Source organism: Mytilus edulis, chromosome 8 (assembly GCF_963676685.1).
Source record: "Mytilus edulis chromosome 8, xbMytEdul2.2, whole genome shotgun sequence".
NCBI lineage: Eukaryota > Metazoa > Mollusca > Bivalvia > Mytilida > Mytilidae > Mytilus > Mytilus edulis.
Window position 1 is genome coordinate 72,185,645 of NC_092351.1, and position 25,140 is coordinate 72,210,784.

General features: G+C 33.4%; 1 protein-coding gene and 1 long non-coding RNA gene across 3 annotated transcripts in view; one reads left to right on the top strand and one right to left on the bottom strand.

Moving 5' to 3' along the window:
• LOC139486190 (uncharacterized) overlaps positions 1-16,259 on the bottom strand; it is a 40,330-nt gene extending 24,071 nt beyond the window's left edge. Inside the window, exon 1 of the mRNA XM_071270981.1 lies at positions 15,768-16,259. Within this exon, the coding sequence (XP_071127082.1) occupies positions 15,768-16,212 (445 nt within the window). The 5' untranslated portion in view covers positions 16,213-16,259. The remainder of the gene's footprint in view (positions 1-15,767) is intronic.
• Positions 16,260-17,151: 892 nt separating this feature from the next.
• LOC139486191 (uncharacterized) lies at positions 17,152-24,567 on the top strand. 2 transcript variants are annotated; one of them, XR_011655501.1, is made up of 3 exons: positions 17,152-17,393; positions 23,626-23,796; positions 24,299-24,567. It is a non-coding gene; the product is annotated as an uncharacterized lncRNA (long non-coding RNA). The 2 variants fall into 2 exon arrangements; XR_011655500.1 differs by lacking the exon at positions 17,152-17,393 and adding an exon at positions 22,773-23,041.
• Positions 24,568-25,140: the final 573 nt, after the last annotated feature.

A 25,140-nucleotide genomic window follows, 5' to 3' on the forward strand; every position in this document is an offset into this window, starting at 1 on the left:
ATTCATAAATTTATACTTTGGCCTAAAAAAAATAAAAAATTATGTGTTTGGTTACTTTGCTATTTTTTTAATCAGGGTGAAAAAGTTCCCTTTCTATTAAAAATATTTTCCAGCCTGGTCATGTCCTTTTAGAATTTACCATTTGAATAAAGCTTTTTTAACATGTTGAACACTAATGAATTATATGATAACTCTAGCATGCATGTAATGATTTCCTTGAAATTTATATTTATCATGTTATTGTTGGCAGGGGCAGATCCACCCATTTTATAAGGGGGTCTAAATAATATTTGTCTCGATATAAATGCATTCATCGTCCAAAAAAAAAGGGGGGGGGGGGATCCAACTGCCTTTGCTGTCAATTACTCCAGTTACAAGTGTAAGAGATATATAAATTCATTTTTTTTTCTTGAAACATGTATCTAATTAGGACAGTTCACATGGGCTAATAACCGGCATTAGCATTTTCATAAATTTGTATTTATGATCTTCACATATATATATTAAGTACAAAATGGCTCATATTTACTTTTCACTACCTGTTGAACCTATTGTGTTTCATAGACAAATTTGTACTCTGTCCAGTCCAAAACCTCAGGTAAGCCTTAACAAAAGCATTTATTGCCTTGTGATTTTTCTTTCAAATAAATAATTATATAATGTTGGACAACCAAAAATATACTAGTATAATTGCATTGTAGTGTTCTCTCACCTAAACACAGGCTTGGAATTCAATATTTTCTGTAATAAAAGAATTATTCAGCAAACTTGAGGCCCAAGGGGGCAAAAAAAAGGGATAAATCACCTACCCCTGGGTAAAGTTAACCTGTTTATGGTTATGATTTTATCATTATAATGATCTCTTCTATGATAAACTATAAAAGTACTTAGAAGCAAAGCCAAATGAAGATTAAGATAGTCAGTTCTTTACTTTTATTAATGCATTTGTACATAAAACTGATGACTTCATAAACATAACTGCCTGATCTGAACACTTTAAACTGAAATATAAGTGTAACAGGTACCTTTGCAGGATTTTTGAAAGAGGATCAAATTGTAATGCAGAAATTTTTTTGGACTTTTTTTGCTAAAAACATAAAATAATTGTAAAATGCACTCATGTAATGTGTTTTTGTTTTTAAGAGGGGGGGGGGGGGGGGGGGGGGGCGTCCACCCATTACCACCTTAAATGGACCCAAGTTTGATATACATGGTACATGTAAAAAATCACCAGGGCACACATTCTCATAATGATACATCAACATGCCACAGATGTAAGGTCTATGTCAACAGACCAAAATTTATGGCCTGGTGGTGTTTCTTGCGAAAAAATACAATAAGTTGACCTTGAGGTCAAATTCAAGGTCACATTCAGGTCATCAGGGTACAAGACACTTAAACTCAATATCTAAGACCTGGTTCAAAAGATGAAAAAAATTATGGCCCATATGTACTATCTGAGTGGAACTTGCTCTTATTTATTGAGGGTGGAGGTATATTTAAAAATTGAATAAAAAAAAAATCTGTAGGTTCAATTGTTTAAAATTTTTGCAAGAATAATAGACTTATATAGCACAACAAATGATTAGTTTTTTACAAAAAATAAACGACACATTTTTTTTTAATTGATATTTTTTTTCCTAAATATTTGACCAATCATAGTAATTTTTGGTCCCTAAGTCTCAGACCCCCCTATTTATCCTAGACTAAAATTTAAATTCAAAATAAAAAAAATACAAAAAAAACAGTACCAATCAATTAAAAATTGTCCTAGTTATCACTTTTAACTATGCTATTGTCAATTTAGGATAAATTAAAAAAAATAATAACATATATACCCCTATACCCATATTTCTGGAACTTCCAAATTTTGCTGAAATTTGCATGTAGCCCATGCCATATTTGGGTAACCATAACTTTTTTTCCGTTGGTTCAAATCTCTTAAAATTTTTACATAATGTTCAACTAGGAGTAATCTATCAATGATATAAAAAGAATTAAAATTAAACAACAGCTTTTTTTTGGGGTATAGTGTAGGGTACCCCCTTAAATCTTTCATCAATGATTATTTTGGCTTTTCAATTTATATAAATATTCTTGAATCTGTTCATATCTTCTTCAAAAGCAAATAATTGCATTTTACCCCTATGTTCTATTTTAGCCAAACAATGTACAAGGAAATATAAAATTTATACTAAATTTATACTCTGAAACTCATTCAGCCTGAGTTTGGCTGAAATTTATGCCGCAGTTTCAAAGGAGAAGTTTTTTTTTTAAGTAAGCTTACAAGTAAAAGAAATTGAGTTAAATATCTTCAAAGGGCAATAACTCCTTAAAAGGTCAATTGACAATTTTGGTATTATTGACTTATTTGTAGATCTTACTTTGCTTAACAATTCTGCTGCTTACAGTTTCTCTTTATCTATAATAATATTCAAGATAACGACCAAAAACTGCAAAATTTCCTTAAAATTACCAATTAAGTGGCAGCAACCCAACAATGGGTTGTTTGATTCCTCTGAAAATTTCAGGGCTGATAGATCTTGACCTTAAGAACAAATTCACCTATATCAGTTTTGCTCTAAATGCTTAACGTTTTGAGATATAAGCCAAAAACTGCATTTTACCCCCATGTTATATTTTTAGCCATGACGGCCATCTTTTTGTAGGAAACAGAAAATAAAACAAAAACTTTATTCAAGACACCCTAATGATCATTTACCTTAAGTTTGGTTGAAATTGGTTCAATAGTTTCAGAGAAGAAGATTTTTTAAAGTTAGCAAATATGATGAACAAATTGTGTAAATTTGTAATTAAAGGACAATAACTCCTTAAGGGGTCAATTGACAATTTTGGTCTTATTTACTTATTTGTAGATCTTACTTTGCTAAACATTTTTGCTGTTTACAGTTTCTCTTTATCTATAATAATATTCAAGATAATGACCAAAAACTGCAAAATTTCCTTAAAATAACCAATTAAGTGGCAGCAACCCAACAATGGGTTGTTTGATTCCTTTGAAAATTTCAGGGCTGATAGATCTTGACCTGATGAACAAATTCATCCCATGTCAGATTTGCTCTAAATGCTTTAGTTTTTGAGATATAAGCCAAAAACTGCATTTTACCCCTATGTTCTATTTTAAGCCATGGTGGCCATGTTTTTTGATGAAACAGAAAATAAAACATAAACTTTAAATCAAGATACCCTAAGGATCATTCAGCTTAAGTTTGGTTGGAATTGGTTCAGTAGTTTCAGAGGAGAAGATCTTTGAAATAGTTTACACTGGACAGACAGACAGACGGACGGACGACGACAACGACAGACGCCAAGTGATGGCAAAAGCTCACATTTCCTTTTAGGAAAGGTGAGCTAAAAAGGGCACTAACTCAATTATCAGTTAACAGATTTTCAGGAAAATCTGCACTGAGGTAGCTCTCATTATGGTAAACACTTTCAACCTGACAGAATTTGCCTTAACCTAAGGATTTTTGAGATATTTGGGAAAACTGTTGTTTGACCCCTATGTTCTATTTTTAGTAATGGCGGCCATGTTTTTCGATGGATCAAAAATCGAAGCACACACTTTGTGCAGGATACCCTAAGGAACAATCATGCTAAGTTTCATTCAATTCCATTTAGTAAGTTTCAGAGAAGAAGATGTTTAAAAAATTGTTAACGACGACAGACGACAACGGACCCCAAGTGATGAGAAAAGCTCACATTCCTTTTAGGAAAGGTGAGCTAAAAAAGATGATTAACAGGTAATATGAGTGAAATGTTAGAAAAGAAAACTTTAGATTCAAATTCATTGAAATCTATTTTGTTGAAAAATTATAATTTTGCCGAATGTATTCAGATGCTAAAAAATATTTTCTGGCTTGATCTGCAGCAAGTATGATGTGAAAACAAAATATCTTGCTTTGGATTGACTAAACAAGAGTGGACACACTGAAATGTCTCGCCTGTTCTAGTGTTCATAATATAATTTATGTTGAAAGTATAAAAAAGCATTGTATACCAAAAGCATTACATTAAATTAACTGTACTTGAAATGAAGGTGAGATAAACCCTTTCAGACATAAATGTAGTTCATACACTCATTCCATACAACAAATCTAGTTTACCTATTGCTAAAAGTATCTCCGAATAAATCTCATAAAAAAAATAACCTTGACCAATGAACCATGAAATTAGGTCAAGATCAACTAACATCTACTAAACAGACATGTAAACACCTTACAATTATTCCCTACACCAAATATAGTTCTACTATCCCTATAGTATCTGAAAAAAGACCAAATCATTGATGATTTTACATTCACCAATGAACCATGCAAATGAGGTCAAGGTCAGATGATTATTGCAAGACAGACTTGTACACCCTAAAAACATTCTATTTACCAAATATAATCAACTTGATGCTTATAGTATCTGAGAAATAGACCAAATTGCAAAATTTAACTTTGACCAATGAACCATAAAAATGAGGTCAAGGTCAGATGATTATTGCCAGACAGACATGTACACCTTACAAACATTCCATACACCAAATACAATTGACTGGATGCTAATAGTATCTGAGAAATAGACCAAAACACAAAAATTTAACTTTGACCACTGAACCATGAAAATGAGGTCAAGGTCAGATGACACCTGTCAGTTGGACATGTACACCTTACAATCATTCCATACACCAAATATAATTGACTAAATGCTAATAGTATCTGCAAAATAGACCAAAACACAAAAATTTAACTTTGACCACTAAACCATGAAAATGAGGTCAAGGTCAGATGACACCTGCCAGTTGGACATGTACACCTTACAATCATTCCACACACCAAATATACAAGACCTATTGCTTATAGTTTCTGAGATATGGACTTAACCCTGTAAACTTAACCTTGTTCACTGATCCATGAAATGAGGTCGAGGTCAAGTGAAAACTGACTGACAGACATGAGAACCTTGCAAGGTACGCACACACCAAATATAGTTATCCTATTACTTATAATAAGTGAGAAATTAACATTGCAAAAATTTTTAACTTTTTTTTCAAGTAGTCACTGAACCATGAAAATGAGGTCAATTAGGCCAATGGTCATATGACAGACGGACAGTTCGTAACATGAGGCATCTATATACAAAGTATGAAGTATCCAGGTCTTCTACCTTCTGAAATATTAAGCTTTTAGTCAAGAGCTAATGCCGCCATCGCCTTCGCCTTAACACTATCCCTAAGTCTCGCTTTTTGGGACAAAAGTCGCAGGCGAGACAAAAAAAATCTTGCTTGGTTTGCATGGTTAAAAAAAACCTGTCTTGATATAAAATCCCCTGCCACCCCCCCCCCCCCCACCCCCCACCCCCCCCCCCCATCCCCCCATCCCCCCCACCCCCGAAAATCAAATGATTCGTGCTTACATTTGAACAATCTTCATTGAAAGATTCTTTTGTAAAATTAACTGGCTCGTACATTTTTAGATTCTTTTTAATTTAAGGGCCATATAAAAGTACAAGTTCTAAGATATATTTAAAATGTCTTACCTTTGCTTCAATTTTTTTCAAGGAGAATAAATCCACAATATAAACTCCCTGCTGAACAATTGCCATAATATTTCAAAAAAAACTGTGATGACATACACTTATATTTTAAAATCTTGCATGTGTACTGATACACACTTGTGACTTCAGAACATCAACTTGTTGACATCAATGTGGGAGACTAAAAACTACAATGTCATAGAATGTCTTTCCTATGGAATTCTGTTTATTAAGGGGTTTCTAAAGGGTCTATATAGCGGGAGACATCTGATATTTAATCAGATTTGAAATATTTTCTTTGACGCAAACAAAAAAATGTTCTTCGCCGAGCGCAGCTTGATACGACCGCAGAGGTCCAATCCTGATCAGTTTGGGCAAATAAGGACACAATATTCAAGCTTGATAGAGGCTGAATTTGGATTTTAATTAAATATTTGACACATGATAGTTTTCTGTCACAGAATAAATGTAGTTAAAGAACTTGAAATTGGTTAAATGATTTGAATTTATTTTCAATTGAAGATTTCATGCTGTTGTGCAATACAATTTGCTGTTGCGCAATACACTGTGCTGTTGTGCAATACTTAGTAAATATGTTTAGACAAAGAAATAGCAAAAAAATTGTGAGAAATCCTAAAATTGAAACCCCCCCCCCCCCCCTAAAAAATTTGACCCCATAAATTTTTTTCCAAAAAAATACAACATCAAGTTCATATACAATATTTATATATTGCAAACATGTAACCAACTTTTCACATCCAGCAACAACCTTAAAACTGACCAGAATATACATTAAACAAGTCTTTATCTTTGAATATGAAACAGATTAAGTTAATCAGAATCTTTAAGTGTTCTGCAGAGAAAACTTTATAACTTGACTTTATGTCCATAGATAAACACCACTAAACAATTACTTTGACAGTTCTTTAGAGTTCATTTAGATAAGATAAGATAAGATTTTATTGATATAAAAATCCAAATCTGGATTGTCATCAACACATACACAAAGAACAAACAAACAGTAATCATTACAATCAATTATATGTATATAAAATGGCAATTAAATTTTCTTTCTTATCTATCTATTTGACTGAGGAGGCTGCTAAGATAATAAGTGTCCGGATTAAAGTCAATACACAAAATTATATCAAATTTATCCTTTTAACACCTCTGGTAAATTTCCAATATATTTAAAATTTAAATATTGATTAGATTTACTATATTAAAGAACACCAATACCTTTTGAAGTATTCCAATATCCAAGGATTCAATTTTAGTTGATACAAAACATTTAGTATAATTTTGGACCACAATTTGGACCAACTTGAAAAGTCAACCCACAATTAAAAATCTAAGTACATGTTAAGATTTAGCGTATCAAAGAACAACTAGGACTCAATTTTTGCTGAAATCATACAACTTTTAATTTTGGACCGCAATTTGGACCAACTTGAAAACTGGACCAATAATAAAAACTCTAAGTACATGTTCAGATTCAGCATATCAAACAACTCCAAGAATTCAATTTTTGTTAAAATCAAACTTAGTTTAATGTTGGACCCTTTGGACTTTAATGTAGACCAATTTGAAAACAGGACCAAAAATAAAGAATCTACATACACAGTTAGATTTGGCATATCAAAGAACCCCAATTATTCAATTTTTGATGAAATCAAACAAAATTTAATTTTGGACCATGATTTGGACCAACTTGAAAACCGGGTCAATAATCAAAAATCTATGTACATTTTTAGATTCAGCATATCAAAGAACCCCAAGGATTCAATTTTTGTTAAAATCAAACTAAGTTTAATTTTGGACCCTTTGGTGCTTAATGTAGACCAATTTGAAAACGGGACCAAAAATAAAGAATCTACATACACAGTTAGATTCGGCATATCAAAGAACCCCAATTATTCAATTTTTGATGAAATCAAACAAAGTTTAGTTTTGGACTCTTTGGGCCCCTTATTCCCAAACTGTTGAGACGAAAACTCCCAAAATCAATCCCAACCTTCCTTTTATGGTCAAAATCCTTGTGTTTAAATTCCTTGATTTCTATTCACTTATACTAAAATTATTGCGCAAAAACAAAGAATAATGCTTATTTGGGCCCTTTTTGGCCCCTAATTCCTAAACAGTTAGAACCAAAACTCCCAAAATCAATCCCAACCTGCCTTTTGTGGTCATAAACCTTGTGTCAAAATTTCATAGATTTCTATTTACTTAAACTAAAGTTATAATGCGAAAACCAAGAAAATGCTTATTTGGGGCCTTTTTGGCCCCTAATTCCTAAACTGTTGGGACCAAAACTTACAAAATCAATCCCAACCTGCCTTCGATGGTCATAAACCTTGTATTTAAATTTCATAGATTTCTATTTACTTAAACTAAAGTTATAGTGCGAAAACCAAAAGTATTCGGACGACGACGACGCCAACGCCAATGTGATACCAATATACGACCAAAAAATTAAAATTTTGGCGGTCGTATAACAAAAAAAATGAAAAAAATCCAATTTTACCGCCAAATATTTTTTTCTGTGAAATTAACGTAATATCAGAATGGCGGGCTTATCCATGCGATTCATTGTTGTCTTATGAAAGTAGCAACAACGGACGTTTCTAAGGACTTGCTTTCCGACTGTATTACATTCTGCAAAATCTAATCAGTTCCCCAATGAAGTGAATTTAACAACGTATGTCAATCAAATACGGCACAGGGCCTGTTCAACTGTATAACGATTTATACAATTCTGCTTGCTGACAAAAAATTAATTTCAAAATCTCATTCAATGGTTCATTCTTTCGATTCACTTGTAATTCACATTCAATGGTCCATTCCTTCGATTCACGATTGTTTTAGCTTCAGCTGCTGAAAACATGTTAAAGATAATACCGAATTTGCAAGTTGAAAATAGTTCAACAGTATGACGTACAATTTATACAATTCTGAGTTCTGACAAAAGATTCATTTCAAAATCCCATTCAATCTTTTGATTCACGATTGTATTAGCTTTTTTGCTTTTGATTGATCAGCTGTGTGTTACAGTTAATCCCGATTTTGATTGGTTAATCAGTTTAGAAGAATTTTACCATGAACGGGTTAAAAATTATTTGATTATTTGATTAAAATCGTACTTTGGGGCTATTTTTATGATCATGATTCAGTAATCGGGATAAAGGTTCAAAATCGTGTAGGGCATGCATTATAATGAAAGTTGTCAGGTAACCGTAAATATGATATATATGATCTGTTTGACCTGCACTAGATATATTGTAAAGTACGGAACAGATACGGTAAATGAGGGAACATGATCCGTGCAACCACATAAGGAGACAGCCAGCATGAACGCTGCCTTTTCCCAATAAAGGGCTGCGCTTTAGCGCATGATACGCCCGTTGCTCTTTTAACTTGTCTTTTATGCTTTAAATGAATTTGTATGATCAACTAGAAATATATATACAAATCAAAAGGGATGTTACATTAATATATTCACCAAAGTTTCATAAAATCCCCCTTTTTTAAGTATAAAAATTCATTACTTAAGAAAACGTAAAATCTTAAATTTATAAAAATGGAAAGGGAGCTTATGTCAATAGATATAAACAAAGTTGTATAAAATTTTGTGAAAGTGTTAGTTATTGTCCCAAAATTGGAAAATCCCCCATTTTTTAAGCATAAAAATTCATAACACGGAAATGTAAAATCTGAAATTCATAAAAATTGAAAGGGAGCTTACATCAATAGATATAAACAATTCACCAAAGTTTCATGGACATTGGTGAAAGCCTTTTTGAGTTATTGTCCGAAGTGTTGAAAATCCCCCTTTTTTTTTATGAATAAAGCCCCATAAATCCAAAACTTAAAATCTGAAATTAAAAAAAAACGAAAGGGAGCTTACGTCAATAGATATAAACAATTCAACAAAGTTTCATGGACAGTGGTGAAAGCCTTTTTGAGTTATTGTCCGAAGTGTTGAAAATCCCCCTTTTTTTTATGAATAAAGCCCCATAAATCCAAAACTTAAAATCTGAAATTTATAAAAATTGAAAGGGAGCTTACATCAATAGATATAAACAATTCACCAAAGTTTCATGGACATTGGTGAAAGCCTTTTTGAGTTATTGTCCTTAGTGTTCAAAATCCCCCTTTTTTTATGAATAAAGCCCCATAAATCCAAAACTTAAAATCTGAAATTAAAAAAAAACGAAAGGGAGCTTACGTCAATAGATATAAACAATTTACTTAAGTTTCATGGACATTGGTGAAAGCCTTTTTGAGTTATTGTCCGAAGTGTTGAAAATCCCCCCTTTTTTTATGAATAAAGCCCCATAAATCCCAAACTTAAAATCTGAAATTAAAAAAAAACGAAAGGGAGCTTACGTCAATAGATATAAACAATTCACTTAAGTTCCATGGAAATTGGTGAAAGTGTTTTTGAGTTATTGTCCGAAGTGTGGACGACGGACGGACAGACGGACGGACGGACGGACGGACGGACAGACGGACGGACGGACGGACAGACGGACAGACGGACGGAAAACGGTATACCATAATACGTCCCGTCTAAAAGACGACGGGCGTATAAAAACTGCATTTGACCCTATGTTCTTTTTTTAGACATGGCAGCCATGTTTTTTGATGAACAAAACTTTAGATATAGTTCATAAACTCAATAACATAAGGAACATTCAGTTAAAAACAGTCAGAGCTCAGACATAAATAAGTCTGAATCTGCTTTTAACACATAGAGGTCTAAATTTGTAAGTTTTAAGATTTGTCTCCCTTTAATGCAAGACAAAATACGACTTTAATAAGTCAAATATTGTTAATCAAGAAATAATTGACCAGAATAAAAAATTGCAAATATGGACTCCTTGAAGTCGATAAGTTTCCAAAATTGGTTAACTTCAAGACCCACGCATATTTATAAAAAGGTCATGCAACTAAATGAAATAATGACATCATTGACTGACAATGCTTTGTCTTCTAAAGAAAAATATGAATGAGTCTAAAAAATCAGAGATAATGTTAATTAACCTTGCAATGCAACCACCTGGAACCACACTTAATGAGGTAAAACATCTGTGTTTAGTAATGATGTTCAATTAGATATATAATTAAATATAGATAGCTCAAGTCCTTGTGAACTCTCAGACAAGACCATGAAGTTTTTGCTGTCATAGGTGGTGTACCAAGTAAGATAGTCTTTTCATCAACATAAATAGACCTAAACAAGTCTGTCATTTTTTACTTAGATAAGTCTTAATGAATACATGTTTTGACTTCTTTATGTCAAAAGCAGATTGAGACTTATTTATGTCTGAGCTCTGACTGTTATTAAAAGTTTCAAAGTATTTTGCCAAATAATAAATTTCAGAGCAGAAAATTTTTAAAATAATAAAATGTTAGCAAATTGTGTTAAATTGTCTTTTATAAAGGGCAATAACTCTTTAAGAGATCAATTGACAATTTTGGTCATTTAACTTTTTTGTAGATCTATCTGACTTTGCTGAACATTTTTGCCATTTACACTTTCTCTCTATCTATCATAATATTCAAGATAATAATCTAAAACTGCAAAATTTCCTTAAAATTACCATTTTAGTGGCAGCAACCCAGCAATGAATTGTCCAATTATTTCTGAAAATTTCAGGGGTGATAGATCTTGACCTAATGAACATTTAAACTCATGTCAGATTTGCTCTAAATGCTTATAGTTTCTGAGATATGGGCCAAAATCTGCATTTGCCCCTATGTTCTATTTATAGCAATGGCAGCCATGTTTGTCGACGGATCAAAATTTTGGATACAATTTATACACAAAATACCCTAAGGAACATTAAGTTAATATTTCAAAGTATTTGGCCCAGTAGTTTCAGAGCAGAAGATTTTTGAATGTTAGCAAATATGACAAAATTGTGTAAAATTGTTTTAAAAGGGCAATAACTCCTTAAGGGGTCAATTGACAATTTTGGTTATTATAAATAACATATTTGTAGATCTTACTTTGCTTAACATTTTTGCTATTTACATTTTCTTTCTATCTATTATAATATTCAAGAAAATAACCTAAAACTGCAAAATTTCCTTAAAATTACCATTTTAGTGGCAGCAACCAGTGGATCCAGAACTTTTCATAAGGGGGGCCATTAACTGACCTAAGAGGGGCCTGCTCCAGTCATGCTTCAGTGATTCCCTATATAATCAACCAAATTTTTCCCATGAAAGGGGGGGGACGGGCCCCCCAGGCCCCCCCTATGGCAATCCAACAATGGATTGTCCAATTTGTCTGAAAATTTCAGGGGTCATAGATCTTGACCTATTGAACATTTTTACCCCGTCTAAATGCTATAGTTTTTGAGATAAAATATAAGCAAAAATATGCATTTGACCCCTATGTTCTAGCTATGGCCGCCATGTTTGTCAATGGAACAAAACAACGGACATAATTTATAAACTAGATACCATAAGGACCATTAAGTTAAAGTTAAGAGGTACATGTATTTTTCCCAGTAGTTTCAGAGGAGAAGATCTTTGAAATAGTTTACGACGACGACGGACAATGGACTACACGAATGCATAAGCTCACATGGCCCTTTGGGTGAGGGCTATTCCAGAAAAAAATGTATGGGGGGGTTGGATGTCACTTTATATGAATAATACATGGGTGATGGGTATCAGGACACCTTTTCACACTCTAATGCACTATGATTGTCAATTACAATTGTCTGGGTGGTGGGTGCTGACAAAAAGTGCCTTCCAACACCCCCATACATTTTTTTCTGGAATAGCCCTGAGCTGAAACTGTCAGGACCAAAATTTCTAAATTGAATTACACTTGAATATTAAGGAAATAGCTGCAAAAGTCAGAAAACAGGTCAGAATAATGAGAAATTTGGATTTAAATAGATGAATTTTCTATGGGACATATTAGAACAAGATGACGGCTTGAAATGCACCAAAGTCACGTGATATCATACATATTTGGATATGTTATAGGTGCAATATCATATGAGGTTTTTTTTTGGCTTACAATGTATTATTGGAGAAATTACATGTCAATATGTTCCGGAATTCAAAATGTTGGCTTCCTTAGTTAAAACAGAAAGGGAGATAAAGAATTTTACACATCATGTCATCCAATCAAAATCATTGCATAAGAAAAATAAATATAACACGAACAAACCCAGGATGAACAGAACCCATGGGCAAACAAACCTACTACGAACAGAACCTAGGGTGAACATGTATATTAGAGCGATTCCATCTTTTTGTTACTTTTTTTGTTAACTTTGGTATACTGCTATTATCTGCAGGGTTCCAGGGGTGCGCACCCCCCTTTATTTTGGCTGATCAATGCATTTGTATCGGGACATATGTTTTGCACCCCCCACCCCTTTTGAAAATTCCTCCATCCACCCCCCGATGTCCTCGATGTTTCAAAACTTACTGTTTTTAAACAAGAAATATCAAAGTTTTTTCTAGAAAACAAATTTGTTTCGTGAAATTGTGAACAGCTTAAAACAAGAATGTGTCCATAGTACACGGATGCCCCACTTGCACTATCATTTTCTATGTTCAGTGGACCGTGAAATTGGGGTCAAAACTCTAATTTGGCATTAAAATTAGAAAGATCATATCATAGGGAACATGTGTACTAAGTTTCAAGTTGATTGGACTTCCAACTTCATCAAAAACTACCTTGACCAAAAACTTTAACCTGACACGGGACAGACGGACGAACTGACGGACGCACAGACCAGAAAACATAATGCCCCTCTACTATCGTAGGTGGGGCATAAAAATAAAAATCATATGCTATGCTCCTATTTAATACAGTGTATTTTGATGGTCTTAAGGACCAGTTCATGATCAGATCAGATTTAAGGAAGAATAGCTATAAAATTCATTGACATACATTGTACTCAGGCATGTTTGGGTATATCTCTTCCAGCTGTAGATGCATATGACAGGAATATTCATATTAATTGTGAATTTATGGTCATACATGTATGATTGAGGGACAGTAACCGGTCCTCGTAACCATAAAATTTTATGCAAAAGTCAGCACACTTTCACACAACTTTCATTGTTATGCCCCACCTATGATAGTCTGTCTTGTGTCAGGTTAAAGTTTTTGGTCAAGGTAGTTTTGAATGAAGTTGGTCCAATCAACTTGACACTTATTACACATGTTTCCTATGATCATGATATACGATCTTTCTAATACGAGACTTCACGGTTAATGACGCCATATTGGATAGGGGGCAGATTTTCTGGCTGGAGGGGGAAATGGTATGAAACTACGGGAAAAGCTATGTGTGTTTCCAAGCAACTGTTCAGTTTCCATGATGTTTTCCCCTATTTTTCATACCGTTTTCACCCCCAGTATGAAAATTTGCCCCCTATCCAATATGGCGTCATTAACCGTGAGGTCCCGTATTTTAATGCCAAATTAGAGTTTTGACCCCAATTTTATGGTCCACTGGTTTACAAAATGATTTAAAGTCCGAGGGTGTTTTCCATTATGCGGTTTGTACCGGGTTTGAACCATTTACTGCGGACTATTTTGGTTCTTCTAGTTCGTCTCAACAGACAATCCAATTGAACCAAACCTAGGGTTCGTGTTCCATTTCCGGTTCGACTGGTACAGTCGGTAGGAACCTCATAATGGAAAGCAGCCCGAGATTATGGTGTTTAGTATAACTTTTGGTAACTGCTTCAGTGTTCTCCCCAAGGCCTTAAAGCACCGCGGCCCCGCGGTGCTATATTTCTGGGCCGCGGTGCTATTGGTCTTGCCGCGGTGCTATAATTTTTGACCGAGGTGCTATATTTTTCAGGACATTGTATTCGAAAAAGCGTTAAATCGGTAGGATTTTATCCGCGGTCTAAAATTCCGGGCGTTATTTGAGCTGCACAACAGGTGATCGATGAAACTTGTTGATTGGATTTAATCACTTGATTATCGCTTGTAACAGAATTCCTTTGTGTTTTAATTGATTTTGGATTAATTTATGACTGGAGATTATAATTTTATGGCTTCACTCACCACCCAAGCATTGACCAGTGACACCGGCAAATTTACCTTTGTACACAAACAGTGCCGACAGTTGTACACACCACGGGGAAGTGATACAATTACATAACCTTGTTGGATTAAGATGAATTATTGTTGGATTAAGAATATATTTTAAGGATCATACATATTTTGATTCTTTATGAAGCACGTGGTCAAAGCTTCACTTGACATAAATATGATACGATACCGAAAATGGGGAATCAAAACTCATAATGACTGGAGCCCAGCGGAAAAACCAACTAAAATTGTAAAATAAAGGGCGCGATAAGCCCCACACCAACATCCCTTGTTATTTAGAATTGTTATTAACTTTGTATAGACAGTGATTGACAGAAGACCAATCCCTGGTTAATTATTACCCAAGATAAGAAAGGTATCCATCCCTTCCTTCTTAGTTTTAATATAAATCTTTCAAGTATTTTTTTAAATTATTACCCAAGATGAAAAAGGTATCCTTTCCTTCCTTTCTTAGTTTTAATATAAACCTTTCCAGTGCCTTTCCAGTATTTTTTTTATTGAAATTAAATAATAATAAAACTTCTTGTGAAATGAAATAATTTTATTTACTGGTTATTTATTTGCTTTAAATTGACTTTATGAAATTGTTTTAACTTTAGTTCTTAAGCCTAAATGTTTTATATAGAAAGTAAAGAATAATTAGATTTTAATCAGTGAGCACTTGCAAATTTGAAAACAATAGTAACTTTCCTTAGTGCTTGTCATATGTTATGTACATGTATTTTATCTTGTTTTATTATTCTTGAATAAATAATATTAAATCTTTATTGCTTTTCAATTATTTAATCAGAATATGTCAAACTTAGAACAGGGTTAAGAAGAAAACAATTAAAAGAATGCAAAAACTAACCTTTCATAAGGGTATAACCATATTATGAATAAAACACCATAAAAAACTATGCGACGCGTCACAAAAGTCAACACGTTTATAGAACTTGTCACGCGCTACCATGGTGCTATCCAAAAATCCTGGGGAGAACACTGCGCTTTTATCAGTTTATGCTAAAAGAATATTTTCAACAGATGTTCCTGAAAAAAAATATTTGATAAAAACAAAGAATTTCATATAGTAACTGGTCTTGGACCAGTAATGCCCATAGAATATTTTTATAAATCTTACCGCCAGTTTCTTCTGAAAGAAAATACAAAAGCTTTGATAATGCAATTTTTGCACCTTTTCTTTGAGGAAGGCAAGTCTCACTTTTTGGTTTCAGAAAACTACACAACAATTCTTCTCCGTAACAAAAGATACTGGACATGGAAAACAACATAACATGCTTTGGGCTCAATGTAGATGATGATGAAGAAGCTTCATCAGTGCATTTATATCGTTCTGTTTGGCAAAAAGCTTTTGAGAAGTTTTTTGGAGCCATTCCATTACAATGGGAAATTTTAAGCATACATAAAGAGAACTCGTTTCTTTTCTTTAAAGCCGAGACACTGTTGTTAAGTAATGCCATCAATGGTTCGTTCGAGTGGAATTCAACAAAAACAGGATCGTCTATTTGATCTGTTGATTTGCGACGTTTTTTGGCTCCAGAGCAGGACGGCACGTCAGAATCCATTGCTTCCAGTAAATCAGGGGAGATAAAGGGGTCCCGGTAAAGTGAGAAACGGAACAGAAACGAAACAGAGCGAAACGAAACGAAACATGGCGAAACGAAACGAAACACGGCGAAACGAAACGAAACAGAGCGAAACGAAACGAAACGGAACGGAACATGGCGAAACGAAACGAAACACAACGAAACGGAACAAAATCTGTATTTTGAGGAACGACCCATAAAAAATCAATGCTAGTATAGAGAGCCCTTTTGATCTAAATCATCTAATTGTTTGCTCAAAAATCGTTAAAACGAACAATCACGCCCTGTTTCTTAGAGCCTGGATCTGTCTCCGATCTCCGATTTTTTACAAGAGATCGGATTTAATCTGAATGTGTGCATATCTTGCCATAGGCGGATTCCGAGGGGGGTCCCCCCTTTTTCATGGGAAAAAATTCGGTGATTAGATAATCACGGAAGCATGACTGGAGTGTGCCCGCCTTCTGTTAGTCAGCCCCCCCCCCTTTTATGAAAAGTTCTGGATCCGCCACGTACTGCGGCTTGCTGACTACGAAAACAACGCATTCCGTACCAGTCAAGTTCTATCTGTGCTTTATAGTCTCGAACATTGTTATAGTTAATAACAGTATGATTAATATCATTGTATATGCAATAATCTGTAATAGGTCATTTGTTGTTAATGCATTTAGTGCCAATTAATTTAAGGTATTTGTATTCATGAATGAAACATTTACATGTATGTATCGCAAGTGAAATAACCATGTAGCCAAAATACTTCAATGGTATGGATGGATGGATGGATGGTTGTTTAACGTCCAGTGGCAAGTCAGATGCATATTCAGGACGAGAACATGATAATGATAAATGAATATTAACCCCGCTTTGTACTAGACCGACACGCTAAGCCGGATTGTTAACGTGCTAGCTCACAAGGTAACAGTTCGCAGGAAGACATGTCACCTTACCCGGACACATTATTCTGACTCCGGGCCGACCAGTCTTTGCTCTAACTCCTTAATGCCGCGTGCTTGGCGGAGAAGCAGCAAATACCAATTTTCAAGTCTTTGGTGTGACTCGGCCGAGGGTCGAACCCACGACCTACCGCACTCGAGGCGAGCACGCTAACCATTACACCACCGAGGCGGTCCCAATGGTATGGACACTTTGACATATACCTTAAGGTCGGTATCTATATAGAAGGATCTGAATGTTCAGGATGGATGCATTCACCAGGGTGGAGTTATATGTTGCTATAACATGGTCAAATCTGACCTTGGACGTTGATTAAGGGGGCTGACCATGTTGCAACCTGAAGTCTCCTTTGAAAGTACATGTGACCTTTAAAATGTTTAAACCAAGAATCAAATCAGTTTATAATTTAAATAGTTTGCTTACAAGTGACCTAGTGACCCGAGGAAATTTTTAATTGTGACCTTGTGACATAATAAAAGTTGTAACTGGAGCACACCTTTTCTCCTTTTATTCATACAATATTTCATGTTCGACTCTTCATTTTCTACGTTCTCTTTTAAATAATAATCAAATGTACCAGGCTTATAGCTTTTTACTACGCCAGACACGCGTTTCGTCTATACAAGACTCATCAGTATCGCTCGAATTAAAATAATTGTAAGGCCAAATAGAGTAGAAAGTTGAAGAGCATTGAGGATCCAAAGTTCCAAAAAGTTAGGCCAAATACGGCTAAGGTAACTCACCGAAGTTTGTGTTTTTGGTAATCGCAGTTTATCTTGACAGACGTGTGTTACTATGATCTACTATAACTAGTATCTACAACATTTTCAAAAGACAAGTTACGAAGTACATGCGGGATCTCCATAAAGTTGAGGTCAAGTGGAACGGTAGCAAATACTTAAAAGGTTAATTTGAATTGAAATTGAAACGAGATTGTATCTGGTTTGCAACAAGATAAAAGAAGGAAAATGTCATGGACTGCCATAATAAAAAAAAATCTCTTAAACTTAAAAAAAAGAAGTAGAAACGAATAAAAAAACAAGTATGATCCAGAGGACAGTATGACTCGATTTATATTTCAAAAAAAACATGTCATAATGAACATGTGTATAGTTTCGAGTTGACGTGAACACAACTCCATACAGTCTAGTCAAAATAGACCAAAAATGAGGCTAACCTCAAAAAAATTGCAACAGAATTGTTTTGGCCATTTTTCAATTCTGAAAGGCTTTCTTTGTAACATACTAAAAGTCTACCAAGTTATTCTGATGGGAAAATGGATTTTTGGGGTGAAAAATAGCAAAATTTATCAAAAATAGTGGAAAACTGGGAAAAGCTAATAGAATATTTGTTTTTGAAGATAATCATTTCAAATCAAAAATTTAACAACACTTTATAAAGCCTTTATGAAATGAAATAATAAAAAAAAAGATATTTTTTTAAAAAACATGAGATTTTAGGTGAAAACATCAGATTTTTGTGAAAATTGTGATGAAAATAATGTGAATTGACTTCAAAACAGACAAGAAAAATGTAAACATGGTAACAGAAGTGTATTGGTTATTTCCAAAAAGGACAAACACTTTATCTAAATCATTTTAAAATTAAACAGCAATATCTAATTTGGGTAAATGCTGACTTTGGGTAAAATATAGCAAAATTAGTCAAAAATCGTTAAAAACTGGGAAAAACTCCCATAAGTTTTTTTGTTGTTCTAAATCGTTCCAAATTTCAACTAAGGCAAATATAAATTTAATGTTGATTAGATCAAACAATAATCAATTAAAAAACAAAAAAGAAAAAAGTGATTTTGGGTGAAAAAAGGCAAAATTTGCTAAAAATCGTTAAAAACTGGAAAAATTTGATATTGATCATATTTTTTGAAATTCAATTTTGTCAACACTAGAAATCAATCTATCTAATTTATATGAAATGATATAATGTGTTAAAATTATATTCTTTTTACCAACAAGAGATTTTACACGAAAAGATAAAAGATGTGTGAACCATCAAGAGAGGGTAAAAAGGCTAATTCATGCAAGATGATACCCATGCAAATGGTGGGTCATTTTTTCTAAGTTAAATGATCATCAATGGAATATTCGGTGTTAGTAATGAAGAAGACTAAGATCCGGCTTTGCAATTGTCGTAGCCTAAAATTACCAAAGGACTTCCAGAATATGACCAGAAAACAGATACAGTTGTAAAAATGTTTTGTTTTTGTCAAAAATCGTATGAGTTGATTTATATGGCAATAAAAGTTTGAATTGAATTGAATGTAATAACTGATTGATGAATACTATTTCATTATGGATTTAAACAGCCATTAACGACAAGAGAACCCTGGTCTATTGTTGACTATAAACTATAGATGCCTTTCGAGGTTATGTGTCGATGAGTTGCTATCTCATTGACCTGCACCTTACATTGAAAACAAGAATGTGTCCATTATACACGGATGCCCAACCCGCACTATCATTTTCTATGTTCAGTGGACCGTTTAATGATGCTCAAAACTCTAATTTGGCATTAAATTAGAAAGATATTATCATAGGGAACACGTGTACTAAGTTTCAAGTTGATTGGACTTCAACTTCATCAAAAACTACCTTGACCAAAAATTGTAACCTGACTGACCAAAAACTTTAACCTGACACGGGACAGACGGACGGACGGACGAATGGACGTACGACCAAAAAACATAATGCCCCTCTTCGTAGGTGGGGCATAAAAAGAAAGATTGAGTGAGTATAGTTTGGTCTGTGTATTTCACTTTCAGAGAAGGCAATATTAAAACTTGACCGTTTACTGTTGCAGTGTTTTTGTCCAATCAGAAGAATATAACACCTATCGACAGTTCATACATTACTCTTATTCCGTTTTATTTTTTAGATGATAGTAATGTTCAATTAACATGATAAAGGAATTTGGATGAAATTAAATATATACAACTAAATTGATGAAATAACTGTATTTTGTAACAATCTTGTGTACTTTCATTTGCTTTATAACTATTTAGATCTGAGGGTCACTGATGAGTCTTATGAGGACGAAACGTGCGTCTGACACAAAATGAATGTGGTCAAAGATCTTATAATCTATTGTGCAATACTGTGCAATTGAAGATTTTTTCTGAAATATTCAAAAAATTGAAAAAAATTATGAACCCCTTAAAAAAATTGTAAACACCCCCACAGCTTATTGAAACCCCCCTTGGAGCAATAACCCCAAAACTCGATCCCAACCTTTCCTTTGAAGTATGGAACTTTGTAGTACAATTTCAGAGAGATCCATACACTTAAACACAAGTTATTGTCTGGAAACTAGAACAATGCTAGTTTTGGGCCCCTTTTGGGCCCCTTATTTCAAAACGATTGGGACCATCATCCTAAATATCAATTCCAACTTTCCTTTGTGGTATTGGATCTTCTGTAAAAATTTCATAAAGATCTTTTTACCTAAACTTAACATAGGCGTGCCACCCCCCCCCCCCCCCCCTTTTCGTGCGAAAAATTTGGTTGATTATATATAATTAATCACTGAGGCATGACTGGAGCGGGCCCCCCTTAGGTCAGTCAGCGCCCCCCCCCCCCCCCTTTTATGAAAAGTTCTGGATCGGCCACTGGTTACTGTCCGGAAACCAATTAGTCCAAATAATCATGACGTGGGTCGTTTTCAAAAAATGTCGAATTTTCAGTACACCCATGCTAACTTTTTTATTTCTAATGGAAATTTCAGTTGTAATGGTTTAAATGAAAGCTTGTCAGATTTGTGATTCAGAACATTAATAATAAACACACCTTACATCTATTTTGATAAGATTAAACTGCATTTAAGACCCATTTTGGGGGTATTTGTCTGCGTACAGTGTCAGAAAATCACATTTCAAATGATTTTTTTGCGATTTTCTGATCGGCTTGATATCTGCAAAAGGGACTTTTTAAGAACGTTAAATATTACTTTAACGAAAAATCGTAGCTTCTATATCATTGTATGTAACATATTATCTACAAACTAAATCGAATCTGCGTACAGGAGGTTCATGTCTTTCCTGTTACCGCTACTTAAATCAGCCGTTAAATTATTCTCCCTATGAATATTGAATCAGTCAGTGTTGATCTCAAAAGTACAAAGTAATCTTTACATTTAAAACGCCTCTTTTCTTGAACGACAGTGTAGAGAAAAGAAATTTCAAGACATTTAGTGAAAAAAATATAGCGTACTTTTTTTCATGTCTATGCTGTTACCACCAATTTTGATTAAATACACCAACAGTATACTTGTAAAAAGTGCAATAACGTGTTGGAAACCAAATTCACAATAGAAAAACATAATCACTTCACCAAAGGGAGTAGTTATTTCACAACAGCAATCAAAAACGAAGAAATTTGTCTATCCTGTTATGTCTATCCTGTTACTACGGTTGCTATGGTTACAGTAACAGGATAGACAATTGTAGACAAAAACGTCGTTAATTTTTTTATCTGAACATATAGGTGCAAAACGAATGAAATATTTCGTTGTTTGAAGTCATCTTAAGGTTATAACGTCTTAATCTTCCCAATTAAGCATTCGCAGGTGCAATACTGATATCGGTAACAGGATAGACAAAAAGGTAACAGGATAGACTTTTATGTAGTAATATATCAGAAACGTACGTTCCTGTTACCAATGAAATATAGAGAAAAGTAAACTAACTTATGAGGGATTTACTTGATGTTGGGTTTATTTGAAAGGGTGAAAAAATGCCGAACAATATAAATTGCTATCTTAGACTTGCATTACTGGTGGTAATTTTTACAACCTTTGAAAACCAATTTTTAGAGGCATTTTTCAGTACAACCTGGAAAATTGGCAAATAATCTATCATATTACAGAATGAATATATATAGAAGTTTATTCTCTTGAAAACCATCTAATTGTCTACGTAAAACAAGCTTAACATTTTATCTAAACCTTTTCTTAATAACCCAAAATTTCTTTTGAAAATGGTAACAGGATAGACAAGATAATGTACCACCGATCAAAAAATGTTTCAACATATTCTTGTATGACATCATTAAGATTGCATCTTTTAATATGTTGTTCTTAAAGTACTGTTTGTTTTGATTTGCTTATGTAGAGGGTTGTTTGAATAAGTAAATTTTAATATTTTTTTCAATTTCAAAATTCGACATTTTTTGAAAATGACCCACGTCTTGAAAGGCTTTTTTATAAAAAAAAAAATTATAAAAAAGCCTTGCAAAACGTCATAATTATTTGGACTAGAAACCAATGTGACTTTGTACGATGACGACGCCGCAGACGACATCATACCATTATACCGTATCCCCAAAAAAATTTTGCAGTCGTATAAAGACCTCGTAAACTCTCATTCAAAGACAAAAGACGAAATGAAAAAAAATCCGTTCCTCAAAATACAGATTGTGTTCCGTTTCGTTGTGTTTCGTTTCTCAGTTTACTTGTTTCGTTTCGTTTCACTCTGTTTCGTTTCGTTTCGCCGTGTTTCGTTTCGTTTCGTCATGTTTCGTTTCGTTTCGCTCTGTTTCGTTTCTGTTCCGTTTCTCACTTTACCGGGACCCATCATTTATGTTGTACATTACAACAACAAATATGTGGATTGTACATTTACAACAAAAAGTGCATTGTACATTTACAACAAAAAAGTGCATTAATTGCACATTAAAAATAAAAATGTACATTAACAACAAAAAGTAAATTATACACTTACAATAAACAAATGAGAAATTAAGATAGTTGATTGGAAGATTTGCTGTGATAATTAGATATGAATGTTGCTAAGGCCAAATAAACTAGTATGTTTGGTTCCAGTCACATCTAAAAAAAGTTAGGGTAGGTAAGTAGGGATTTTTTTTAGTTTGAGTCTATAGGAGCAACAATCTGACTTTGAACATAATTGCTTAATATAATATGACAAAACAATTTTTAGGGTAGGCTATTATTAAGGGCCCTCATGGGGTTTTTGATTATGTGATTACTTGGCCGTTTTTTTAATGATTATTTGATTATTAAGCCAAATATTTCATGATTATTTGATTACCTAGAACTGTATTTTTAGTTTATGATTATTTGATTACTAAAGATAAGCAAATATTTAATGATTATGTGATAATATTGGCAAAAAAATGGTGATTATGTGATTACTAGGACCCCCCCCATGAGGGGCCTCATTATTAAGACTAAATAGTAGGGGATGTAAGGTAACTGGAACACACACATATTTTTAATTGGCCTAATGAGTCAATGTAAAACTTCAAACAAATACCAAAAAAAACTGAAAAAGATAACAGATGAATGAACTCTTTTTCACATGTTTTATTGTTTTTTTTAACAAATTTTACATTGCAATAAAATTATGCAATAAATACTTTATTTTTGCTTAGATGAAATTAATACTGATTAAATTTTATGCACTTTCAGAGTGGAGAAAGATATCTGATACTGGAAATCATATATGATACTTAAGAAGGAAAATGAAATATGCATGTCCAAATGGTTGCAACAACAAAAAATGAAGCGTGTCTGTAAATAGCTACCAAGCTCTAATAGCTATAGTTAGAAGGAATAACTCAAATGGATAGTTAATCATTGGTAAGCACAGAGTGAACAAAATATAAATTTAATATATACATGTATATGGTAAAATATACATGTATGACTGTTATTTGACAACCATATAACCTACAACAATGAGCCAAACCAAGCACATTAGCATCTATATAAAGACATCAAAAGTGCAGAACAATTCAAAAGAAAACTGATGTCCTGATTGTTTTGTACAAGATAAAAAATACAACCACTGAAGTCATAATATATGAACATTTTGTATGTTATTGCGGTTTCATTACCATTAATTATAAAACAAAACAAAACATTCTGACAACTTGTTTTTGAGAGCTTCACCTTGACTGAATTTCAGTGTTAAACAAAACTCAATTATTGATAACAGTTGTTGAATCTTAAATTATTACTGAGTGAAGATTTCAAATATTGACTCATGTTATAAGGGACATAACTCTCATACAATATGAAAAATATCTGTCATGAAAACATTTTCCATTCAATACAAATTAACATTTTTTTTTATTTTCAGAATTCAACATTAGAAAATTGTTACTCAAGTTTGATTTGTTTCCTTGTTGGCATACCAACAACCTCACCAGCTGATAATCAAGTTGTTCAAGTGATTTTAAACAACAGAACTGTTTGCTTTTCAGGCTACATTTTATGACTCTAAAATTGAATAATTATATACTAATACAGTACTGAAATCTTTGAAAAGGGGACTAAGAAAGACTAATTTAACATAGATTTGGTTATTGTTGAATGTATAAACTTGTAATAAATTCAGATTATAAATCATGTTTTGTCATAACTATTTTCACTATAAAAGAAACATCACTGCAGTGTTCTTTCAGGAGCCTTTCAACATGATTGATCATGGTATTGATAAATATGCTGCTTTAAAGTGTATTATTATTTTCACAGGATTTATCATGAAAATTTTTTTATTTTTATAACCACTGGATGCTGCATGATATTTGTTGGGAGAGAGAGCATGCCCTTGTATAATTCTTTATTTGTTATAAGTTCAAACATATGCTGCTATTATGTTATCAATCTTATGTCAGAGGTCTCAAGGGTTAAGCTTATACTTGCATGTCCATAGTTGTGGTATACTTGCATGTAAGACAACTATCCAGCAGAGATTAAACGGTATAGATGTAAACACCTTTATTAGCACAATGTGACAGTACAGCTACCAACAATGAGCAAAATCCATTCAGTGTCATGAAATGCATGACATCAGGAAAACATCATGTAACAATGTAAACATGAAAACAAATACATGTATTTTAAAATTTGTACACATGTACTCAGCACATAAAACAGATATGGTAAACCAGCCATAACAGATATATGAATTAAAGGTTC